Source organism: Stegastes partitus, unplaced genomic scaffold (genome assembly GCF_000690725.1).
Source record: "Stegastes partitus isolate 25-593 unplaced genomic scaffold, Stegastes_partitus-1.0.2 Scaffold1382, whole genome shotgun sequence".
Taxonomy (NCBI): domain Eukaryota; kingdom Metazoa; phylum Chordata; class Actinopteri; family Pomacentridae; genus Stegastes; species Stegastes partitus.
This window is the reverse complement of record NW_007579113.1, coordinates 2089-19860: the sequence shown is the minus strand read 5'-3', so window position 1 is coordinate 19860 and position 17772 is coordinate 2089. Positions and strand designations below refer to the sequence as shown.

The 17772-nt window shown below is 39.1% G+C and overlaps 2 protein-coding genes across 2 annotated transcripts in view; both read right to left on the bottom strand.

Annotated features, from left to right (window-relative positions):
• epsti1 (epithelial stromal interaction 1) overlaps nucleotides 1–1226 on the bottom strand; it is a 30119-nt gene extending 28893 nt beyond the window's left edge. The window contains exon 1 of the mRNA XM_008299129.1: nucleotides 988–1226. Within this exon, the coding sequence (XP_008297351.1) occupies nucleotides 988–1142 (155 nt within the window). The 5' untranslated portion in view covers nucleotides 1143–1226. The remainder of the gene's footprint in view (nucleotides 1–987) is intronic.
• Nucleotides 1227–2915: 1689 nt separating this feature from the next.
• idh1 (isocitrate dehydrogenase (NADP(+)) 1) overlaps nucleotides 2916–17772 on the bottom strand; it is a 16543-nt gene continuing 1686 nt past the window's right edge. The window contains exons 2-9 of the mRNA XM_008299127.1: nucleotides 16838–16967; nucleotides 11985–12276; nucleotides 10181–10283; nucleotides 8318–8495; nucleotides 8068–8219; nucleotides 6636–6776; nucleotides 6394–6556; nucleotides 2916–3716 (exon numbers count right to left, since the gene is read on the bottom strand). Coding sequence (XP_008297349.1) covers nucleotides 3623–3716; nucleotides 6394–6556; nucleotides 6636–6776; nucleotides 8068–8219; nucleotides 8318–8495; nucleotides 10181–10283; nucleotides 11985–12276; nucleotides 16838–16959 — 1245 coding nt within the window. The 5' untranslated portion in view covers nucleotides 16960–16967 and the 3' untranslated portion in view covers nucleotides 2916–3622. The remainder of the gene's footprint in view (nucleotides 3717–6393; nucleotides 6557–6635; nucleotides 6777–8067; nucleotides 8220–8317; nucleotides 8496–10180; nucleotides 10284–11984; nucleotides 12277–16837; nucleotides 16968–17772) is intronic.

Sequence of the window (17772 nt, the reverse complement as noted above, 5' to 3'; positions counted from 1 at the left end):
TAGTTTAAGCATTGATTACTCTGCGTTGATTGGCTATTACACATGACGTTACCCAATCAGATAGAGTTGTGGACGGAACATTGCATAAGGTGTTGTGTTGAAGAGGTGAATTTAAAACACTGAAGTGTCTTAAATACAATAAATAAGGCTCTTAGAGGTATAAACTGGATAACAATGATGAGGTCTGTACGGAACAAAGAGGCTTTTAAAGAACTCAGTGTACATTTACCCAAGAGCTGTTTTGGAACACAACTTTCTAAAATGTCTTTAAGGATTTCCATTTTAAGACACTTTATACTTCTACTGCACAAAAAAAAAAAGTAGACACAAATAAGTTATGTTTACAAAGTGCGATACACTAGTATGGGCTAAAACTTTAACCGTATTCTGATTTAGTGCAGATATAAAACCACAAACGGATAAGAATTCACAAGATTAGACTACAAACCTCTCCTCAGTTTATGGGTAAAAAAATAAAATGCAGTCAAACAACACGAAAGAAAAGAAACAAACGGAACTGCAGCGTTATTTAATTCTGACGTGATGCTGCTTTCATGAAAAATGGAATTCAGGGCAAATTAGTAAAGTAGCTTCTGCTTTAGAATAGTTATTGATGTTGTTTTGTTTGGTTGTTGTAGTTTTTCTACATTTCTGGTGGCCTCTTTTTGTAAACCATAATTCAACCTATTTTTTTTCGTTTCTTTTCATCTTGGTGCAAAAATAACTTATTTTTTTAAACAGTGTACTTCAGCAGTTAGGAATTACGAGGGGCAGTGAAGGCACCGTTCCTGTTTCCAAACCCATGAAATGAAACTGAAAGTAAACTTGTAGATAACCACAAACAACTAACAACAGAATAAAAAATAACACAAGCAAAGAACAAATCAGCCAGAAAACAGATTTTAAAGGTTAATTCAGCTTCTTTAAAAAGCAGCACAACCTGTTTTGCTCAGATTTGATATCATTTTAGTCAAACCTGTGACTTACTACTGTGGCTGCCTGTTTGCTTGTTGTGGGTTTCTGCTGTCAGTTGTTGTTTTGTCCACATTTCCAGGAGTTTGGTTGTTTCCGGACACATCTGCTCCTTTCTGGTCAGAGTCGAGGCTGGAGTTCAGCTGGTTTTTGGCGCTGTGGGGATCCATTATTCAGACACACTAGTTTAGCTGTGCAGGGTGCTCGTTGATCGTTGCTCTATTCTTAGTGCAGTTTGCTTTTCCAGGGACAGTGTAGTGACTCATCAGATGTGTAACCGTGCTTTCAGGCACAGCAGAGAGGAGGGTTTTGATGCAATAGTGCCATCTGCTGAGAAAAAAACAGGAAAAAGACAGCTCATTTCCAGTTTATTTGTTCTATTTTATTATTATTTGTACATACACCTCAACCAATCAGATGCTGTAATTATCCTTCAATAGGCAAGAAAAAAAAAACTTGACTCCACTATTTTATCTTAGTGTACTCTTACTTATTAGTTATTTGTTAGTTTAAATTTGTTTTCATAATTTGTCAGATTTTGCAGTTTTATTGTAAAGCACCTTGTTTTCAAAAGGTGCTATACAAATAAAGTTGTTGTTATTATGATTCATGGAAACAACAATCAGCAGACAACACATATATCAGTAACTACGCAACAAGATGAGCTGCAAATAAGTTCAGAAACACCAGTAATATCAGTTTATTTTGGCCACCAGCTGTTCAAAGCATAGACTTTCATGATGGTTTTCATTTTAGTTTAGTTTTCTTTTTTTCCCCTAAATTTTAACTCACCCATAATCAGATTGTTTGATCTGCTTGTCTAATATTACAGACTCTGAATCAATGACATGATGAGACATACCAATGAAAACATCAGGCTTTTATCGTTATTAGTTCCTGAGATATTCTAGTCCAAACTGCCTATTTTTAAACTGCATATTTAATTTCATGTGCAGCAAAAACAAAAAAAACAAACTACTGCTAGTGAGTTAACTGGCAATTTCAAAAAATGTCTTTACAAATATCTGCATTATATGCTACAAAAGTTTCAAGTAAATTTGGGAGTCAAGGCAAAACTACTTTTAAAAGTTTCCTCTACAATCAGAGGTTTTTAATAAACAATTATGTAATGATTGGTAACACACACAAAAGTCCTTATGTTGATTTTTCATTAAAAAAATTCAGTTGTTCAACTAGTTTTTCTACATTTTTATTTTTAAAAAAGGAAATGTTGTATTGCTTGCCGAACTACCATAATTGTGAACACAAGTTTTTAAGTCAGCTTGTTCTAATTAGATTTGTCTGTTGAAGCCAATATCATTAACTTAGAATTTGTTTTAAATTATTGCAGAAATTTGAGTTTAAAATACAGACAATATTAAGTCCATGCAACGTTTTTATGTCAACTCATCAAAATAATGTTTGCAAATTAATGAATGAAAAATACTTTATTTATCCCAGAAGGGAAATTAAATTATAATAATTCAATTAAAATAAAATGTTTATATTGCAATTTATAGTGCTGTGATGTTTATAAATACATTTTTTTCCTTCTTAAAATTAGACATTGAATGAAGTCGTGGGAAAAGGTTCTTTAAAACACTTTTGAGGGTTTTTTATTTATTTTAAAGATCTGACTTCTTTAAAAACCTGTTTGTAATACAATAAGAAATGTAATAATTTCATTTAAGGCAGTTTAAGTGTGACAAATAAATAAGGCTACCATAAACAAAAGAACAATTGCTTCTTAGTTTACTAGTTGTCATTAACTAAAAGACCAAAGTTGTATTTGTCGTAATAGTCGCTTCAGTTTGCACTTTTTTTATTTCATTCTACAGAATATTCTTCTTTGTTGAAATCCTCGGGTGCACATATGTTCTAATGTCTATACTTTCCTTCCTTATTTTGTTGTGTTTTAACAACATAAAGACAAAAAACCATCAGTCAGTCACATAAAAACTCATTTATTACGAGTTATCACATTCGGAATGAACAAGCATTTTATGTTGATTACAAACCAACAGACACTTCGATGACGACTCTTCTAGTTTGGCAGGATCGGATCTGTTACACTGGACGTTAATGCAGACACACACACACAAAGGGAGCACGGATAAATACACATCTTTAGCAACCATACAAAAAACTAAACGTTATTTTTTTTCATTACAAAGTTAGAGCTTCTTCTGTGTTTCATGGTGTAAAATTTCAAGGAATGCTTGGTCGCTCTGCTACAGTGATTCATTAGTGAGAGTCAGGCTCGTGTGGCACTAAAACACGACGTCGCCCGAGGTGCTGTTGAAACGATGATGACTTTGACACAAAACAAATAAGGCAGTGAAGGTCCAGAGGCCTCGTCGGACCAGTTCAGTCCCCCGTCCAACACAAATACTGACAACTCACTGCAGGGACGAGTGCAAGTAAACAAGAGCCAACAGGTCGGAGCTGGAGGCTGCTGATGTTTTCAGCTTAGCAGTGATGGCGATGGTGGTCAGAAGTCTCCTTCATCCTGGACGAGTCGCCCTCCTTCGAGTAACTCAAAGATCTCCTGCAGCCCTGAGCTCTCTGTGCTTCCCACAGTTCAGTTGGATGTCGTGATGCGTTTGGATATGTGTGTGTCTGTGTTTAACGGCTGCAGTTGGAGGGGAGATCACAGCTTCGGCTGGCTGGAGAGCTTCACCTTCAGGTTCTCGGCCAGCTTGTCCAGGAACTCGAAGGTATTCAAGTAGTCGGCACGAGTCACGCTGCAAACAGAGGAAATGGTCAGAGAACAGAAACATGATGGGAAACGGCTATTGCAAACACAGAGCCAATTCATGTTTCCTGTGTGCGCAGAACAATGGAGGCTTTGATGTCTTGTTTCCACACGGTTTAGTTTCATGCTTGAAAATCTGCATAATCTACAGACTGTGCCCCCTGGTGTTCAAGGCAAGGAAATGCATCTCATTATGGAGGTACTACTTGAGGTATTGTGACCTAAAGCTGAGAGTTCACTCAACACATTCAATTAAGTTTATAAGGAACACAGCTGACATATAAGACTTCTGAGGATGCCTTTACTAGAGTAAATGTACTTTCCACCACTGTGATAGTTGCCTTGAGCTCATCCCAGGTATCATATTTTAATGATTTAGTATCCTCTAAAATTAAACTAATCAGAATATGATTTGTTTATCCGTGTTTAGTCAACCTCAGCCTGCTGCAGACTGTTGACATTCACCGCTCTCCATAAATGTGAGTGTTTCTCCACAAGTGCAGATTAGTGTGAAAGTGGAAAATGATTTGGTCACACTGGTGATTGAGTAAATTAAATCAGTGTACGAAACAGTCAGGCGGCAGATTCTCCAACACCAAACGCTGCCAGCAGCAGGTCATGTCAACTGTCGCTAATTAACGGTAATTCTGAGTGTAACTTGATGTCGGGCCAGGATGTAACTTGGCTGCTGGCTCTGCAGCCAGCATCTGTGGTCTGCCAGAGATTTAAAAATTTTATTTTTTTTTTTAGCCTTTTGTCTGTATTCAAAGACTGAAGCATCACTCTGTAACACCACTGAATGGACCATTTCAATCCCAACAGCTCCAACACAGTGTGCCTCTGCTTTAACATTTTCCATTAGTTTCATTAATTGCATTCTTCCAGTTAAACTTTGATTTGTGATTTTTAAACTTTGATATTACGTCAGTAGTTAAAGATATCTGCTTCAGTAGAATCAGGTTTCTCTGTGCATCTTCCAGCAAAATGCAGCTAAAAAAAAAGTTTCTAAACTCAAGGATGCAAATTTCCAGAGAAGAAAAAGAGACACAGCAGATCAGTGTTTCAACACAATAGACAAGCCATTACTTTTTTGTATACGTTCAGCAATGTGCAATATCCAGAAGAGCAACATCAGTTACTCTACTGTTTTTGTAGTTCTTAATTCACCAAATTAGCCATCATTACAAGAAAAAGCTATCTCATTGTTTACATAGATACATTTGTACATAAGATATTTATCTTTTATATTTGCATATCTCCTACTGTACTTGAAAAAATGTATCTGATTATTGTACATGTACTGATAGAATTGCTGTTTAATTTCATTGTACACTGTGCAATGACAGTAAAGAAACTCTATTCTACTTAAAGTCTTTGTCCACTTTGACTAGGATAAACTGTTGGTCTGTTTGCACACAAAAAAGACGAACTCTGTTATTTTATTGTAATTAAAGTATTGGATTAGACCACAGCTGGGTGATCTGACAAGCTCTCAGACTGACATATAATCTGCTTTTTAAAGGTTTAGGTTGTGTCATTGAAGATGTTAGATGTAAGTATTTTATAGGACTGAACGACAGGCAAAAAATAACATACGGGCTGGGTCAGAAAAGTTTCAGGACCGGTGTCACAAAAGACATATTTCAAATCGGAACTACAAACTACAAGTTTTCCCCTTCAAAGTAATCCCCCTGGAGTCTAACACACTTCTCCAGCCTTCTCTGCCACGCCGCCATGCACTCCTAGAAGGATTCTTCCGGGATCCTCCACAGCTCCATCATCACAGCCATCTTGATGTCATCCACGTCTTCTAAACGGGTCCCATTGATGACCTCCTTGAACTTGGGGAAGAGGAAAACATCACACGGAGCCAGGTGGGATGAGTAGGGATGTTGCTCCAGCACAGAGATGTTCTTCTCAGCCAGGAAATGTTGGATGCTCAGGGCATTGTGAGCAGGCGTGTTGTCATGATGAAGCAGCTACGACTTGTCCTGCCACAACTCTTGCCTCTTCTAACACACTGAATGAAGCAAACGCTGCAGGATCTCTTTGTAGACCTGCTGGTTAATCATTTGACAAACTTGTATTTTGTAGCTTGGGATTGAGAAATATCTTTTGTGACACCAGTCCTGGAACTTTTCTGACATACCTCATATTCCGCTAATATCTGTAGAATTGGTTTATATGCCAGGGCATCTCTGTAAAAAAATGCTTCTTTTATGATGGTTTGTCGTGACGCACTTTACCTTTTTATTAAAAAGATGTGTTGCACTTTTCCATAGTGTGACATAGATACTAATTTTTCAGCCCTAACATTTCGTCTTGGAAGTTCAGTCGCTGGAAACATGAGATGGGAAGGGTTGGGCTAATTGGTTACCAGCAACTGAATTTTCAAAAGAAGCGTCAAAAACGAAAATATGAATCTATTGGTCATGACTTGACTTGGTCATGAGATTTGAAAGTTGGACTTTTAGCCTCAAGTTACAGGCTTTGTATCCAGGTAGATTACATCTATAAGAAGAATTGTGATTCAGAGTTTGACTTCCTCTCTAAAGACTGTGACATGATCTTTGGCCTCCCCAGAGCTGGACTCTGTACCAGCTGATACCAATTAACCATTAACACCACAAAACATCTGCACACTTTCCAACACTTGGACGACTTACTTTGGCATTCCTTTGATGCAGATCGCCAAATCCTTGGTCATGAAACCAGCCTCGATGGTCTCAATGCAGACGGCCTCCAGCGCCTCGGCAAAGACTCGCAGCTCGGCGTTGTTGTCCAGTTTGGCCCGGTGGAGGAAGCCCCGTGTCCATGCAAAGATGGAGGCTGAAGCGAACACAGAGATTTCATTATAAACGATTAAATACAAGCGTCTTAAACTAGATGTTCCAGTTTGTGCTCCTACCGATGGGGTTGGTGGAGGTTTCTTTTCCTTGCTGGTGTTGTCTGTAGTGGCGGGTCACGGTGCCGTGGGCGGCCTCGGACTCCACCGTGCGTCCATCAGGGCAGATCAGCACACTGGTCATCATTCCCAGAGAGCCGTAGCCTGAAATTTACAGCAAAACGTTTCAACATCACATCTTTGAACCCGATACGTAAAATCTGAGATTTTCCTCTTTGATTCAACAATTTCTAGGAAAAAAATTCACACATTTTTAATATTTGTCTGTTTTTTTTCTCTCTGTGCATACATATGTTACTTAGTAAAACATGTAAAATTTTTGGTCGCAGGTGTTTTTAAGTGAAAAATGTACTGAGTGGGGAGGGCTGATGTCAAATTTTGCATTGTTTTCTTCACACTAATCAGTGGATCAATTGTTGAAGTGGCATAACTTGAGAAAATCTGTAGCTAGAGTCCTGAAATTGAGTAGAATCATTGATATGTACATGTGGCTTTTAATGGTATAACTTGCTTTGATGGAATATTACAAACCAGCTACATGATGATGCAAATTTTTTCTATTCCGATATTCCACCAACCATAAAACCTTTATTTTTCACCCTAAGAGGCTGAATGTTTTTCCTGTGATTGGCAGTATGGTGCCAGTCAGAGGCATACTTTGAGGAAGAATTTATTAAAATTATGTTGTTTTTGCATTTATGGCCAGTATTTGAACATGCATTGAGCAGGTATGATAAGTGAAACTACTCCAATAGTGTCCCAACTGGAAGAGTTTTAGAGTATTGTTACCAGGATTAAACATCATCAATCATGGTTTTCCATCTTATCGTGCTTTAAGTAAGGGATAATGCCCATTAATTTCTGATAATGGACACCTCGAAGGGCATTATCCCGCTTATACCATGGTCACTTACGAAAGATATTACTAAATAAATATTAAATCAATTATTAATACGTTAATGTTGTTTTTTACCGTTAAAATCGTAAGTTTTCCACAACAAGCGGCTGAGCGGACTATTTCATGTCTCTCGTTGTGACGCGTTGCCAAGGTAACCGGTCGGCCGCAGCTGTTATTGCTGTCTTGCCGTTGTGATAAATAAACTGAAATAACGTATATTAACGTATGTTCTGAGTTTCTGTTGCCACGGTTACCAACTACCGTTTGAGTCAGCACATTAATTTAGAACAATCAGGTTATTTGACCGGAACTTCTTTATAGGTGTCCTATATCACTTTTTAATGGACACCCTGCAGCCAATCAGAATCGAGTATTCACCCAGACCATGGTATAAATAGTTTTATCCAGAGTGTTACAATAAGCAATTCCGTCAATGTTTATTATCTATATGTCAGACATATATAAAAATCAGTCAAACTAAAGATTCTGTATATTGCAGCTCCTCAAATGATGGAAATGTGCTTTTATTTGACCAACCTTGTGCCACAGAGTCAGACTGAACATCTCCGTCGTAGTTCTTGCAGGCCCAAATGAAGCCTCCCTCGGATTTCATGGCCTGTGCCACCATGTCATCTATGAGACGGTGCTCGTACCAGATTCCTTTGGCCTCGAACTGAGAGCGGTATTCCCTGGAAGATGTGAAAAGATGGACAACACCTTAAAGTTCTAGTCTGGTAGAGGAAGAGACAGTGCATGTGTGATTGTAGGTGTTTATGTGGTTATTTACTTCTCGTAGATCTCCTGAAAGAGGTCTTTGAAGCGCCCGTCGTACTTCTTCAGGATGGTGTTCTTGGTGCTGAGGTAGAGCGGCCACACTTTAGACAGAGCCATCTGGAAGGAGCTGTGAGCAAAGTCCTTGATGGACTTGTCTGTGTTGTACATTCCCAGAGCTACACCTCCTGAGCCTGCACACACACACACAAATATAAACTCACATTAACTGTTCAACACCATCACAGAAAAGTTAACAAAGTCCAGATGAGCAAAGATTTATATGTAGTCGTGTGTTCAGTTTCTATCAAACTCATTGTCATTGTAGACAAAACTGAATAATTCTGAACTGGTTTCAAGTCATTTTGGTTAAATTTTGTGTCATTTTGGACCGATTTTGAGTCTTTTTGGACAATTTTGAGTCATTTGACCAGTTTGAAATCATTTTGGTTGAAAGTTTGTGTCATTCCATACAAATTTTGAGTCATTTTGAACCGGTTTCAAGTCTTTTTGGTCATATAATTGTGTCAGTCTAGACCAATTTTTCATCATTTTGGACCATTTTCAGTAATTTTGAACTGGCTTCCTTCAAAACCGTTAAAATGGCTTCCCAAGTCAGACATTTTTTTTAAGTGCAAGTGAAAAACTTCTACAAAAAAAAAAAAATTGAAATTGAAATTCACAAAATTCTTTTTCTTTCTTTTTTCTTTTCTTTTTTTTTTTTTAACAATATTTTTCAGAACATAGGTTTGGGTCAGAATTAACAGAAAAGCAACAACTGAACAAAATCTGAGTCAATGCAGCAACAAGAGATTACTGTTACTCAACAGCTGAAAACCTCCTTTGGTTTGCTCAGTGGTTGGCTTAGAGTGATAAAAGCTGAACAGGTTTTGACAGAAACACACAGATAACCCACTGCCTAGAGTATGTTTTAACATTTACAATGTGAACATGATAAGAAAATGTACTTGTGAAGGCGTCTCTATAATATCAGCCCAGCTAAGTTATATTTACTGACACCATTACACATGCACATTATGGTATTTGACGCCTTTGTTCTGAGATATTTTTCATTTCAGACAGGTCTGATATTTGCACACCTGTTTATATAAGATAATAAACATGCCACTTTACCACAAGTCAAGGCAATTTTAATGCATAGACCCCAATACCACGTATTCCAAATGGACTTATCTAGCAGCATCTGCCCTTAGACACAAAAAAAGAGGGATCCTTCTTTCAGGAAAGGTAGAAGTAGAGGAGAATGTTACATGAAGTGTGTGTCTAATTGCAAACTTCCTGCAATCTGCATCTGCTGTACATGTATGATGCAATATTTTGGCCTTGTCTTTATACAATTAAAGGAAGCAGTGACACATACTCAATCTTTATATGCAGTCTATAGCCAAGTAATAGATGCTGCATGTACAGAAGAGAGACAGACAGAGTACTTCATTGATCCCCAAAGGAAAATGTGACAGAACACCTATAACTTACATTGAGCTGACATGACTACACTTAATAATCAGACTATTCAGTTTAATATTAACCGTGTAATAGATTTAAAACATGTAATAGAGCTTCACAACATGGGACACCATCAAAATTGTGACTGTTACACAAGGAGGATGGCATGAAATTGTGAGCTTATTGGGTCTGACACGCTGCTAAAAGTGTGTCCGTTAAATCATGTCAGTGAAACCACAGTGTGACGCCTGTACCACGTCAACATGCAGCATAGACAATCCCTGAAAGTTTGCTCGAATTAAACAAAACTGAATTACAGCTTCAGTTTAGTTATTTAACAGCATCTCCTATATCCTCAGCTGCGGCCTTTGTGGTTGTTGTGATTTTGTGATGGACCTGGCTGCGTTCTTACCCTCAAACTCGTGGACGACATATTTGACTGGCTGTCCGCCGGCGGGTGTGTAGATCATCTCCACTTTCCCAGGTCCAGGCACCACGAAGTCTGTGGCTTTGTACTGTGGAGACACAGTGGGGAGGAAAAGGGGTTAATTTTAGAGAGCTGTTTGAACCCACTAAACATCGCAGCTCTTAAAATGTATAAAATGGGGTCATAAACACCTCAGCAGGACTCGGTAGTCAGCGTATATAACCTGCACACCTCTGACATCCACCGGCTATTATGCAACGATCAGCAGCCTGACACTTCACCTGCATTTCTTTCCTCTGTTGACTTTGGCAGAGAGCCACGAGCTAACCTGTGATTTAGCTCTGCTGCTGTGGAGGCAGTGCCTTGTGGTCCAAAGGACGGCCGGTGAATCATCATAATTATTGACCGAGTCTCCCCTGACAACCTCACAATGTCTGCTATAAGCGCTAACTCACTGCGGTCAGGCACGAGTTCAGAGTAGGCAGCTTATAACTGAGGTTTGCAGTAAGTTATACCCCTCTGAGTGCTTTAGCAACAAGTTTGCAGACACTGTGGGAGCTGATTTAAGTTTCCCTGACCAAAGAAAAAGACATGCTTAACCCCATACGTGAGGCTGGAGTCCAGACTGAAGTTCATCTAAGGGGTAATTTCTAAGCTCAGAGTGGGTCTTTGGAATGTGCAACAGTGAGATCAATCTGTGCATTTTCCTCTTATTTCTGACATTCGACAAACAAAAATGCCGACTATGCTTCAGTAATTTAAACACATCTCTGCAAAACTGGTCAATAAATATATAAATATTCTTTTCCCACCCAATTCTTATCATTTGGTGCTTGTGATTTTCCTTTGACGCTGCTTGAAACCTCTCAGGGTGGCATCAACACCTCCTCTATGCAGGAAAAACCCTTTAAAAATCACAAATTAATAAACTACGGTCAATGTATTTTGCACCATCTAACTCCAAAACCTGCTGGCACATTGAAATGTTATCTTTTCTTTTCTTTTTTAAAGAAAAAAGAAAAAAATCTGGAAAATTCCACAATTTTTTGAACCAGAAACTGTAAAAACTGAAATAAATTCACAGATTTTCAACTGTCTAATGGTCCTATGTACGTGACATATGGTCGTGTCGGGAAAATGAACCAAATCTGAGCTACAAATTGTGATATTTTGTCAAATTTGTTTTTCACGTCTCTTCAACATGTCCCATTCAAAAGAGAGTTTTCAGTTGAACTACAATGTGAACTGAGAGGATAAAATAAAACATGCTCGAGCAATAAGATAAATGTAGCATCGCTCAAAAATGATGTACAGAGGAGCAAGTTGTTGGACGATACATTCAGCATGATGAAACATCTTTCTATAGTGGATGTACAAAGTCGTAGTAAAATGTCGGTTTGTGTCGGGATAAAAATGTAAATGTACATGTTGATTCCAGAGTTTAAAAATTTAGGTAAATGACCAAAGAAATTCAACTTTTTCTTCTTTTTGAAAAATAATTCATGACAATATAACTGTGTCATACTGCACAGAAGACATTTCTGAGTTCTACTAACTTCTAGTCATCCATAGAGGTGCAGGACTTTATACTGCAGTGAAAAATGAGCCCATTGTTTTTAAGCTGTAAATGTTTTGTTCACTGAAATACACACCAAAACACAACTTTATATTGACATACAGCAAATGAAATGGATTCATATTTTAGTCTTTCAACCAGTCTCGTGTCTCTCACCCCAGCATGGATTGATTGTTTTGTAAGTTTTCAGTTTACAGGAACATATGAAGGTACCTGGTCTCCGTGGGCGTGCCTGCCGATGATGATGGGTTTGACCCAGCCGGGCACCAGACGGGGGATGTTCTTACAAATGATGGCCTCCCTGAATACGGTGCCTCCCAGGATGTTACGAATGGTCCCGTTGGGCGAGCGCCACATCTGCTTCAGCTTGAACTCTTCCACACGCTTCTCGTCCGGTGTGATGGTGGCGCACTTGATGCCCACATTGTAACGCCGGACCGCCTCCGCTGCCTCAACCGTCACCCGGTCGTCTGTGGCGTCTCGGCTTTCCATGCCAAGGTCGTAGCTTTGAGAGAAGAGATGGAGAGGAGAGTTAATGGTGCCAGAGAGGAAGCCAATATCTATAATGTGCTGATACTTTCTGGTACAATGTAGTTGTTAAGTTTCAGTACAGATGCCGACAAACTGTCTGTGGTGCGAAAAACTTCTGGGATTGTTCAAGCAGAACGTATCATGAGTCAAGAGACCACGTTACATTGCGCTATCAAGATCAGGTCCCATGTTGCAGAAGTTTTTTTGACCACTGGTAGGTTACAAATGACCGATTTCACAGAGAGCAAACATCCTATTCAACAGCTGGATGACCCAACCTTCATGTGGGGGGTCATCACTGGTGACCAGAGGGGGTCTGCAGCTACCATCAAGAGAAGAAACAGCATTTTTCACAGTGTAAGAGTTGCAGTGTACAAGACTGCAGAAAGAGTCAGGAGCACCAGGAGCATGCTTCTCTTCTGCATTTACAAGGCTGTGAACCGTGTATTCACCCTCCAGGGTCTGACTGTTCTACTGCAACATCCAGAGGTGTTTCAGGTGCAGACAACATGATTTGTGGCATGATGGCATATGGGAGTGTCCAATACAAGTTTTTTGACCACAGCAACATAATTGTTGCTCTTAACAGGCCCTACTCTCAAGATTTACCTGCGACTTCTTCTTCTTCCTCAAAATGAAATGTAAGGTGATGGGTCTTTGTTTTGACACAGTTCAAGAGTTTCAGCGAAAATAGGGATTGATATGTTTACACATCAGAACTTCTAAGGACTGTTACAAGCGTTGCAGGAGCACTGGGAGCTGAGTATCTCTGCACAAGGAGAGGAGGAGCACATTAATTGGTTTTAGACTTTTTTATAAGCACAGATTCTGAACTTTTTGTTAATATATTGTTCTTTTGGCATTTGGCCAATATGCCCTTGCCTTTTTTTTTTTTTTTTTTTTTGCCAATACATAAATATGCCAAACTGCAGGACATGGTCTGATAAATCTTCAACTTTTGACCTGTAAAATATTGTCAAAGGTTAAAGGAATGTTTTGATCTGCCTCATATTCAGTGCCAGCTTCCATAACATGACAGTTTCCAATATGATATTCGTGTGCTTGTAAGTATGGGAGTAAAGCAGTGATGTAAGGAAGAAGAAATGGGCCAAACAGACATGAAAACCATTTATAATTCGAGCAGCTGAGGCATGAGACACCATAAACAAAGGCCGTCTGTTTCAGGAAAGATCATTTCTACACCATTTAACAGCAGCCCTGCAGCACTGACTGACCAAAGCCTTAAAAGTGAGCGTATGTTACTGTTGTAGCTTGCTGGAAGACTAAAGTACAACGGCTGTGATGTAAAAACATGATCACTGTGTCAAAGGACGTGAGGGATATTAATGAGTGGTGATGTGAGTTCGCTCCAAACTGAGGACGAACTCAAAGTGTTGCCAGGGTTTTATTCACACTGTACTGAAGCTAATTATATTTCTCAGAGAACCTGACACAGTGTCCCACTTTCCAGCCACTGTGCTCACTCTGCTGCTTCTTTATGCTGTCAGTGAAGAGATCTGCAGAACCAGCCAGCAACGCAAAGACAAAGGAAACAAGGCCGCAGTTGTGCAAAGACGCCCAACCCTCTGCCAAGATAACTGGATAAGTTGCTCCACTTGTTACACTCGAGGAACGTTGTGGCTTCAACGAGCTGTTGAGAGGAGGAAGCACACTTAACCCAAAAAACAAGCTCAGAGTGCTTATCATTCCTTTCAAACATTTGCCTCTGAGTTTTGTTGCGCTCTCAAAGGCTTTGTTCAAAAGCAGACATGACCTTTTACCTACTTTCACCCCCTCCTTCCCACGAAAGCTAACACCAGGCCACAACAATACGCCGCTCAGTAACTGACTGCATACATACAGCTGAGGCAAATGCCAAAAACCAACAGGATCCAGCTGATCAAGACTGATGTCTTCATTTGTTCTGATGTGTTTGATTATGAGTTTATTTATGTATTTAGCAAGCTGATGCATTCCTAAGACAGTCTTCAGAAAACCTGCACATTCAAAAGCTGAATTTGATTATTCAGATTTAAAATTACAGCTAAAATAATTCTAACTACAGTCATGACTCGATAATCCAACACTAAATGTAAAACCTTCTATTCTGTCGGATAGCAAGGCTGTTGGATTGTCAAGATGGAGGTTGAAATACAAGGAGGGCTTGATGCTTTAAGGGTCATTCGTTGTTAATATTCATTGTTTACAGCAGTTATAGTAACTAGTAAGGCTGGTCCGAATAGCCTATCTGGGCTCAATTAATAATGAATATCAGAATATTCAGCGTGGTCGGAGAGGGATGTGCTCCGACGGGGTGGAAGTGGCCGGATCACACAGGCAGTACTCGGCTGTTGATGCCTGTTTAGTTAGCAGTCACAGTTCTGTTTCCACCATCGGTGGCGGTGGCAGGGGAGTGGCAGATATGCTCCACTGTTACCATCCATGTTTACTTCTGCAAACACTGAGCTCGCTCGCTGCGCGTGATGTCATCGTTTTCTTCTTCTGCGCATGCAGGACACTTTTGGGTCGTATGAAGTTCACACAGCAGGTCACATACAAGTCGTATTTAATTGGAAATGTGAACAAACTTGCAAAAAATCGGATTTTACAAAAAAATCTGAATTGAGCATTAAGTCCTGCAGTCTGAATGTAGCCAATCTGTCGAATTGTTTAGTCAGAAAATACGCTGTTATCATTATTTGTGCCATAAAATGTCATGTCAGAGTCGTAATCCAAGGCTGTCGGTATGTTCAGGCTATTTTTAATGGGTTCTGTTCGTTTTTCCTAAAAACCTGTCGGAGAGCAAGGTTTTCGGATTGTTAAGGGTCGGAATGTCAAGTCACGACTGTAGTGGTAATTTGGACTTGTTGTTCCAGGTAACTGTAACGTCAAAATCCCAGTTACAGATCTCTGTATTTCAGTTTAGACTGGTCAAAATTACAGCTGTAGATATCTCAAATGCCATTACTACAAGTTGCTTTGGTTCTACAACTGTAGTAAAATCAGCTTTAACAGCTAGATAAGCTAAATGTATGACTCATAAACAGAGGTTAATGACTAGTTGTACAGTGGTTGTTTCTATGTTTATTACCAATTGATATTCATGTTTATGGTTGGAAGCTACTCTGTCCAGAGACGTATTCAGGTATCTAAGCAGAAATTAACCCTGTAGTCCTCAACTTGTAAAGCGTGTATGTTGTTGTTTCCTGGAGCGAAGGGAAATTTGAAAATGGTTGCACACAGAAAGCAGAATGATAAAGATGTCTTAAATGAGCATCCAAGTGCAGGCTTACACCTGCAGTCTACATTTCATAAGTCAGACTACCTCTGATGTAACTACAGGTATCTGCAGCATCAAAACTGTAATTCAATTCATCTGTGTATTACATTTGGACTAGTCAGAATTCTAGTTAGAGATATCTACAACGTAATGTCAACCACTTAAAACCTAATTTCAGATATCTAAAAAGGACAAACATATCTTGAACTACAATTATAACTTGTTAGAGATAAACTGTTGATAAATGACACTTTTATTACAACTAGTAAGAGTTGTATTGTAGATATGAGAAACAAAGATAAGAGCGACTACTTTGTTGCAGAACAACAATGATGTGGATATCTGAAATGCGCTTTCAGACTGGAAAGAACTGAATTATGGACATCTGCAATGCACATCTAGTCTAATTGGCTTAGTTTACAATTTTTATGTGTGCGATCACTGTTAGATTTCACTTTACCTTGTTAAGCGTGTTTGTCCAATGGGCGCAGCTCAGATTATTCTGTGATTATCACAGCACATTGAATTATGTGTTCTTTCAAAGCCCGTTGTACAAGAACCCATTAACTTCAATAAATTCAAAAAAAGAAATAAGGATAAAAACATCTGTCTAAAAGGCAGGAAGTTAAAGTTCAAGGTGATTGTCCACATTTCTCAGTAGGGCGATATGACAGCTTGAGCTTTACATAGAGGTCACATAAACAACGCACAAGTCCGTACAAAGTTCATGTCAGAGATAAGAAATGGACGAATGGATGTTGACAACAAAGTTACTGGATTGGTAATCTCAAAGGCGATCTGTCAAAAATTACTTTTATTAACAGCGTAACAGCCCTTGGTTACGTATACACAGGTTTTACAAACCACAAAAATTTCCATTGTGCAATTTTTTCCCAAATTTGAAAGTTTCAATGTTGCACATCTCTAACTTTTAATACAATTTTGCAGTTTTGAAAACTTAGGAGAGCTTAACTTTATGTCTCCTGCTGCGAGATAAAGGATCCTTTCACAGGTTGCTCTGCTGTTCAAACTCAGCAGGGACAATCGTGGATAAACAAGCCTAACTAGAAATACCAGGCCGGCAGGAACTGTTAACTGATTTCCTTTTTTATGCAATTTCACCAAGACGCCCCTGCTGGGGGAGCCGCAGCTACCACAGTCCACTGCTCTGTCATGTATACAGAATGATTAATGTATGCATGACTGCACTGCAGTGTTCAAAGGATAATGTGATCTTTACACGATCCGTCCTCACCTGTGCAGGTCGAGCTCCAGGTACGGGAAGATGAGTTTCTCCTTAATGAGCTCCCAGATGACCCGAGTCATCTCGTCTCCCTGCATCTCCACCACAGAGCCGGCCTTGATCTTCGGAGACATCTTCGAGCCTGGAGGTAGAAAACCAAGGACGTAGACCGTGAAGAGCATGATAAAGACTGACAATTTAAGAAAAGAGAGTTGCTTTCCTGTGAGATATTACTGTTCAACTAAAAACAAAACCAACAACTGCAACCCCCCCCCAAAAAAAAAACAAACAAAAAAAACCGCAGATTTACATTTGCTACGACCAAATAAAATGATCCAAGAAAGATACTTATGGTGAGCTGTTATAACATTTATCAGCTGAATTTTAAACCAGTTAAAACAACAGTTAAAGATCTCTGTAATTCAGTTTGGACTGAACAGAACAACAGCTGCAGATATCCCATTGTTGGGATTATGCTACTCATGTGAGGCTTTGCATTGCCACAGCTTCTGACACTACTACAGATATTTCTAACCTCATTTCATTGAGTCAGAACCTCTAAGTCAGGATATCTGTATTTACATTTTGACAGGGCAGAATACCAGTTGGAGACCTCTACAATGCAATTCTGATCAGTTTAATTTAAGAATATGAAAAGGACAATGTAGATATGTTGAATAAAGGGGAACTAAAGTTATCTTGACCTAGAATTATGAAAAGTCAGGATTGAATTATCTAAAACTTTAATTCTAACTAGTCAGAACTCAGATGCTGATACATCTGCATTGAGAAACACATAAATGACTCGAGTGATATACTCGTCCTGGAAGAATGACGACGTGGATATCTGATGACCTTTTTCACTAAAAGGCCTCTTCTACACATATTCTGCATAGCTATTAAAAGTTTAACCAGCTTGCAAAAGGCACACGCTCCAAACTATACGC